The 7,360-nt window shown below is 53.6% G+C and overlaps 2 protein-coding genes across 2 annotated transcripts; both read right to left on the reverse strand.

Moving 5' to 3' along the window:
* Positions 1–679: 679 nt before the first annotated feature.
* On the reverse strand, positions 680–5,026 carry EMH_0012560 (H0124B04.16 protein, related; the record flags this gene model as incomplete). The annotated part of the gene is made up of 1 exon (XM_013499569.1): positions 680–5,026. The coding sequence occupies one exon, from the start codon at positions 5,024–5,026 to the stop codon at positions 680–682; it is 4,347 nt and encodes a 1,448-aa protein (XP_013355023.1).
* Positions 5,027–5,100: 74 nt separating this feature from the next.
* EMH_0012570 (uncharacterized protein) lies at positions 5,101–6,587 on the reverse strand (the record flags this gene model as incomplete). The annotated part of the gene is made up of 2 exons (XM_013499570.1): positions 5,101–5,645; positions 5,906–6,587. The coding sequence occupies 2 exons, from the start codon at positions 6,585–6,587 to the stop codon at positions 5,101–5,103; spliced, it is 1,227 nt and encodes a 408-aa protein (XP_013355024.1).
* Positions 6,588–7,360: the final 773 nt, after the last annotated feature.

Below are 7,360 nucleotides of genomic sequence, written 5' to 3' on the forward strand. Positions count from 1 at the left end.
GTGGAGTGACCATTGGTATGATTATAGTAGAGGGTGGCTTGTGTCTTGGCGCAAAACCTATTTGCATCAGGCTACGCCGTCTTGTAATACACTGTCGCGCATTTGCACCGCGTACGCAACCTATCTAACAGCCCGTTCGCGGCTATTAAGAGAAGGATCCACGTAACTAGTGTTAGGAAATAGCAGTAACGGTAATATTGTGGACAAATATTAGAGGAAAAATTTAGTTCTCTAGTTAAAAACCCTCTGACCGTGCCCCCGCCCCTTCGCTGGGCGAACGGTCGTTAGATCCTAGAACCGCAAGGGGATACCGGCGTAGGGGCCGCGGCACTGTCACTGGCCCGCGTACTATAGTGACTCCGCCTCTATGGAGGAGTCGGATTACCTCGACTAACCATTTTCGCTCTACAGTTAGATTAACTTAATTCTAATTTACACGTAATTATAAATTCCCTTTCGTTTTTGTCCACTAGTCGTCTTCGGCTGTACATTGTAGTGCTAATGCACTACAACTTCCCCCCTCGGCCGAAATTTTCCTGTCTTTCCTTGAAACTTTTTCCCTCCCGTCGTAGATAGATTTATTCCCTCTCCCACTCGCTTCCTTTACCTCCAGTTCCTTGTATCCCGCCTTCTTCTTCTACTTCTCCACTATTACGCCTTTCAGACTCCACTTCCGAATCTACCGTACTTCCCGTCGATATATTTCTCTCCGGTGTATTTGTGCTGTGCAGTGCCCTGAGCGGTGCGGCTGCCGGGGGGCGCCGCACCACCTCTTCCCCCCCCGCGAGGAAAGCGACTGGAAGAGGGACCCAGCCGCGTTGGTGTGCGCGGAGCTCGATGCAGTGTCCTGAGGGCTTCGCTGGGTGTCCTTCGCACGCTTGAAATAACGACGCCACGCTCGAAGAATAGTGGGACAGTTGGTGAGATTGGCAACCGGCTCCCATGTTGCGCGGTTTTCGGGAGCGCCACGCCACTTAACGAGATACTGAACATCTTGTCCCGAGCCGCGTTGATTAAGAATGTATTCCACTTTATAGGTGTCGGTAGGAGTGCCATCCGGGCCCGTTATGGGTAGCCATCCAACGGCGGCCTCCTTAGACTGCCTCTGTGGGTCGCGAGGACGGTCAGGTACGAGCTGAGACACATGAAAAACATTATGACAGGAATAGGTTGGAGGGAGCGCGATGCGGTAACCCACCTGTCTGATGCGTTCCAATATTGTGAAGGGTCCACGGAACCGAGGCTCAAGCTTGGGACATTGGTTGAGGCCGGGAAGGTGGCGGCTGCTGATCCAAATCTGATCTCCTGGCTTGTATTGGACATCGCGGCGGTGAGCTTCGGCGTAACGTTTTTGCTGCCACTTTGCTTTGAGGATATGGCTTTGAGCCCTATCACATAGCTGCTGGGATACTTTCGTCATTGGCGGGGTGAGGGTGGGCGCAAGATTGCCCACAATATCTAGGTCGGCCGCGGTGACCGGGTTTTGGCCGATCATAATCTCAAAAGGGCTAGGTTCCGTTGACGAATGGCTAGTGGTATTATAGGCGAGTTCTAGCGCAGGTAACAGCCGTTCCCACTCTCGTTCATCCGTTTGAATGTAGGTTCGGAGCATTTGCTCCAGAGTGCGGTTAACTCTCTCCCTTTGTCCATCTGATTGCGGGTGATAAGGTGAAGACATCGCTCGCTTAATGTGGAAGCGCTGGCACAGCTGCTGCCAGAGTTGTGATTGAAAACGGGGGTCCCGATCGGATATCAAAACGTCTGGAACGCCGTGATAGCGAATCCACCTATCTGCGAGTAATTCTATGGTGTCTGCTGTGGTCGCTGTCTTCTTTGTACGAATGAAGTGCACCATCTTGCTTAAAGAGTCGACGATAACGAGGATGCAATCATGTCCGCGGGGAGTAAGAGGCAAGTCTGTTATGAAGTCCAGGCTAACATGGCTCCAGCGTCGGGAGGGAACGAGGAGAGGCTGAAGGAGACCCGCTTGCCGCTGCGAGAGCGCCTTAGAAGCCCGACACTTCACATAAGACTCGACATACGCAGTTGTATAAACTCGCATTCCCGGCCAGTAATATAGCTTACTGAGGGACAGAAACGTTTTGCGTTCGCCACGGTGTCCAGCCGTAACGTGGTCATGATGGCGGTAGAGAAGATGCGAGAGGAATTCCGGCAAAGTAGGAGGACATATACGCCAGAGCCCATGTATGCAAACGTATAGGTACGGTCGGCAGAACTTGAAACGATATCTGCGGCCCTGTAGCTGGTGAAGGAACTCTGCTTCGTTGTGACGGTCTGCCGCGAGGACAATGCCGCGGAAGTGAGGACAGCGCCGATAACAATCCTCCGAACGTTGTGGCGTCAGGCATTCCGTCACTGCGGGCGATTCCGGAGCAAATTCTGTAATCGCGACTGAGGTAGTTGGAGCTGAGGACGACGAAGAGGGGGAGGGGACCGTGGACGAAGGAGAATCGCTGGGCTCCAGAGGGGGCGAAGATTGTCGCGTCGACGCCAGCCCAACCGGTGTCCCTGCTGGAGGCGGGATAAGCGGGTCCGGTGAAGTAGGCGATGTCTGCTTGGAGCGCCTGCGATGGGAGCGGAACCCGGCGATTGCTCTGAAGTCAATTTTGGGCGCGTTCCCAGACGAGGAGCGAGTAGAATATCGAGGAGTCGCTGACGTTGTTACCTGTTGAGGTCCGGCAAGAGGAACTAGAAGCGTTGGGGTCGTCGTCGAGGCTGCGGATTGGTGTTGAGGGTGCCTGGATAGCGCATCCGCGACCGTGTTGTGCGTTCCTTGAAGATAAGATATCGTGAGTTGTGGGAACTCCGCTAAGAAGTCCAACCACCGCGCTGTACGCCCGCGTAAAGGTTTGTGTGCGTTATTCTGCTGAAGGTACGTCAAGGCCTGGTGGTCTGTGTAGGCCGTCACTTCGGCTCCTCGGAGTAGGTGGCGCCACTTGTCCAAGGCGGAGATGAGCGCCAATAACTCCTGGTCATAGATGGAGTACCTCTGCTGTGTTGCGTTCATGACTTGACTGAGGAACCCCACTGGTTTTCCCTCTTGTTCTAAGATTGCCCCGACTGCGGAGCCCGAAGCGTCAGTGTACAGCGTGTAAGGCTCCTTGGGATCTGGAACCTGCAGGATCGTATACTCGGAAAGAAGGCGCTTGAGTTGGCGTACTGCGGCAGAGTGTTCTTCCTTCCATGTAAAGGGCGAGTTCCTGTGCGTTAATTCGACTAGAGGCCTCGAGAGATCGGCGAACGTAGGTCCCATAAACATCCGACAGTAGTTCACGGTGCCTAGGAATTGTCTGACTTGCGTTTCATTGGTTATGACTTCTGGCCACAGGTTAATCGCCTCCACCTTGTCGGCTGCGGGTCTAATCCCATCGGCGCCTATCCGATATCCCAGGTAAGTAAGGTCACGCTGGCCAAATTTACACTTCGTAAGCTTCGGATAAAACTGATGTCTTAAGAAAATCCCCAAGACTTGCTCCAGAAGTCGAGCGTGCGACTCCAAGGACGCACTGCAAACAAGCACATCATCAAGGTAGGCGATAACTCTCTTCCCGAGTAGCGGCTGTAGGTAGGCGTTGATGTTCGCCTGGAAGGTCGCAGGCGACCCTTTGAGACCGAAGGGCATTACCTTGTACTCGGAGAGACCCTGCACCGAGCGGAAGGCGGTCTTCCATCTATCCTCTCGAGCCATGCGGATTTGGTGAAAGCCCGCCTCCAGGTCTAGCGTAGAGAAGTAAGCTGCACCACCTAGCATCTCGAGCACCGTCTGCACACTGGGCATAGGGAACTCGGGCTCAATAGTCAAAGCGTTTAGGGCTTGGTAGTTCACTACCATCCGCATCCTACGTTCTCCACTTCCGTCATCCCTCTTATCGACCATTATGGTGGGCGCACAGATGGGCAAGTACGTGGGTCCTATCCATCCCTTAGCCATCAAACGAGCTATCTCCTTGTTGTGGTGGGCTAACTGATCGGGCGGCATCTTGTATATTGGCGCTCGCGTTGGGAGTTTGCCGGGTAAGAGAAGGATTCTGTGATCATAAGGCGTCTTGGGTGGTAGTCCGTCTGGTAGGCTATCAGGGAACAGTTTCCGGTGTTGTTGTAGCACAGTTAGGATCTGCTCAGGCACTCGGGTTGCCTCGGGCCCAGTCATCCACGCGTCGAATTCGGTATATGATTGCTGAGCTTTGGGCCAGGGCGATTCGTCGTCTTCCGTATGGGTTGTGACCGTGGACTCTCCAGGCTCGCTGAGCGTCTGAGCCCGTCTAGTGGGGAGAGAATTCGTATGTTCCACCAGTGCGTACAGTAGTGGCCCTTGCCGCTCAGTTGGCACGTGTATAACCCGCTCTGGTTCCGTGGCCGGTAACGCAACAACAAAATGTAGACCTTCGAGCGCCCTCTTCAAGTTAGCCGTATCCTCCCTTGCCCTCTGGAGAATATCCTTGATTCTCACCCGTTCTCCTGCTTTGTGTCTCAATTTATATCGTTTAGGTGGGGGGCGCAGAAGCGCCGTAGCCTCTTCTACCGACATCTTGGCTACCTGCGCCGCCAACTCCTCGTAAGCACTGTCCGCTGCCGTTTTCGCCGGATCTCTGTTGGGCGAGTCCCTTTGAGTAGTCGCCTCACTACCTTTCGGCAGAACTGGTAAGTCACACCATCGGCCGTTGACATACGTTCTAATCTTGTCTGACTGAAAGTACCATGTCACCTTGTGGTTTACCAACCAATCTATCCCCATGATGATAGGGAACGTTATGGGTCCTGCCAGGAAGTCCCCGGTAAAGCATTCCCCTCCACATAGCATAGTAAATCTCGGTACTTCCTTATCGATATGTATGATTGCGCCATTCGCTGCAGTGAAGGAGAACGCCTCCCGCAAGTTCCGCACCTTTAGTCCCAGTTGTTCCACCACCGCTGGACGAATGAAGCTCCGAGAAGCTCCTGTATCAAGCAGTCCTTCGTACCCTCGCCCGGTAATTTCAAGCTCTAGCACCGCCGATTTGCCCATTCCACAGAGGGGTCCCAAATATTCCTGTGTGCGTTCCGCTGCGTCCCCTCCTTGCCACCATAGCCATTCAGGTATCACCTGGTCTCCTTCCGTATTTTCGTCGCCTCCTTTGTTTCTAGCTCCTCTGTGGGTTCTGTTCCGTTACCGTGATTGGTTTCGCCACACGCGGTCTTCTCGCCTCTTTCTTCGCGATTGTCCGAATCTGTTCCGCTTGTTTTCGCCATTCCGCTTCCGTCCACATCGCGTCCGTTACCCGTTTTTACGCTATCTCTAACTACCAGCACGTGTCTTTGTGTGTGTAATTCGGTCTTCACGTCCGTCAGTCTCACTCGTATCCGAGGGTGCGCTCGGCTTCGATCTCGTTCCTTCTCGCTGCTCTCGCCTTCTAACCTCGACGCTGCTCCACGCCCTGTCTCGTCCTGTCTCCAGTTGGGGGAGACTGCGGTGCCATCAGGTCCAGTCTCGTCCTGGTCCCTCTGGCCACCTGTCTGTCGCTTCGGCCTAGTGCGTGCGTCTCCCTTCACGCCTAGGCCTGGTCGTTTAATCGTTTGCCTCCCGCAACTACATCTGCCCGCGTCGTTGTCGTGTTCCACCCGTCTTGTCGACCGGTCGGAGTCCGCTGTGGCGTGGCGCATTCTCGTGCATAGTGCTCTTTCCCACCGCATTTCGTGCAAATTTCTCCTCTACGCCTCTGCACTCCGTTGCGTAAGGGACAGTCCCTGCCGAAATGCCCCCTTCCAGTGCACTCATGGCAGCGGCTAGCGCTGCCCTCGTCAGGGGAGCCTCCCTTTCCCACCACTGGGGTGAACCTCCCGGATGAAATCAGACTTCCGTCCGTTCCCGGTCGTCGTTTCCCTCGTGCTGTGAACTCCATCACACTTCGTATCCTCCTAGCGCGCCACGCCTCTAGCGGTATAGCCCAGCTGCGCAAGGCCGTCGCTGCCTCTTGCCAATCGTGAAACTCCCCAGTTCCCTCGCAAGTGATTCTCTCACCTATATCTGGTGGTAGAAGTGTGAAGAACCACGTCACTAGTTCCTCTGCGGGTACTCGTTCACCCTGTGCCACCACTTCCGTGAAACGATTGATGTACTCATTGTAATCCCCCGTCCAATGATTCTCGGCTAGTAAATGTATCATCTTCTCACGCGACGGCGACCAGAACCTCTCGCACAGCCTGTCTCGTACCTGTTTCCAATCCGTCATATCTACTCCCCACTGTTTCAGGAATTCCAAGAACGTCATGGCCTTGCCGGACAGGTATTTTCCTAATAGACCTCCCCATTCTTCCATCGATACCTCCGATTCCCTGAATTCCTGTTCCACCACGCCCAGGAATGATCTTATATTGGTTCCGTCTTCGGATGCGCTGATCCCTTTCCGCCTGATGCGATCTCTAGGGGAGTTACTTCGGCCTTCCGGATGGGCTCTGCCTTCCTCGTTAGCCTGGCGATGTAGTCTCAATAGTTCATCGGTTTTATCAGTCGCCTGCCGATGTATCAACACTAATTCCTCGTTTCTAGTACGGTTATCTTCTTTCATCTCCTTGATCAACTCCAACATTGCCACCCTTCAATCAGGAGATGCCTTTCCCTCGACCTGCTCTTGGCTTCCTGATGGGGTGACGCTCTTCCTTCTCTTTGCTTGCTCGTTATCCCGCCGTGATCTGCTCTTTCGTGACTCAGGAAAGGTTCCGGCGCTCTCTACTGATGGGCTTTCTACGTCTGACATTTTATTGTTCGTCAATTCCGAGTTTACGGGTGTCTCCGCTGTGGGGTTGCGCACGCGTATCCCCTCGCTTCTTTGGTGTGAGAGCCCCCGTGGGTCAATGAAATTTTTGTTTTTTCTTGTAGCGGAAAGGTCTTTTGTTGCAATTTTAGTGGATAATTTGCCTTTCCACCTTCCCGGAACGGCCCCCAAATGTAATACACTGCCGCGCCTTTGCACCGCGTACGCAACCTATCTAACAGCCCGTTCGCGACTATTAAGAGAAGGATCCACGTAACTAGTGTTAGGAAATAGCAGTAACGGTAATATTGTGGACAAATATTAGAGGAAAATTGGAGTTCTCTAGTTAAAAACCCTCTGACCGTGCCCCCGCCCCTTCGTTGGGCGAACGGTCGTTAGATCCTAGAACCGCAAGGGGATGCCAGCGTAGGGGCCGCGGCACTGTCACCGGCCCGCGTACTATAGTGACTCCGCCTCTATGGAGGAGTCGGCCGACCTCGACTAACCATTTTCGCTCTACAGTTAGGTCAACGTAATCCTAATTTACACGTAATTATAAATTCCCTTTCGTTTTTGTCCACTAGTCGTCTTCGGCTGTACATTGTAGT

This window comes from Eimeria mitis, genomic scaffold (genome assembly GCF_000499745.2).
Source record: "Eimeria mitis Houghton genomic scaffold, Emh_scaff445, whole genome shotgun sequence".
Taxonomy (NCBI): domain Eukaryota; phylum Apicomplexa; class Conoidasida; order Eucoccidiorida; family Eimeriidae; genus Eimeria; species Eimeria mitis.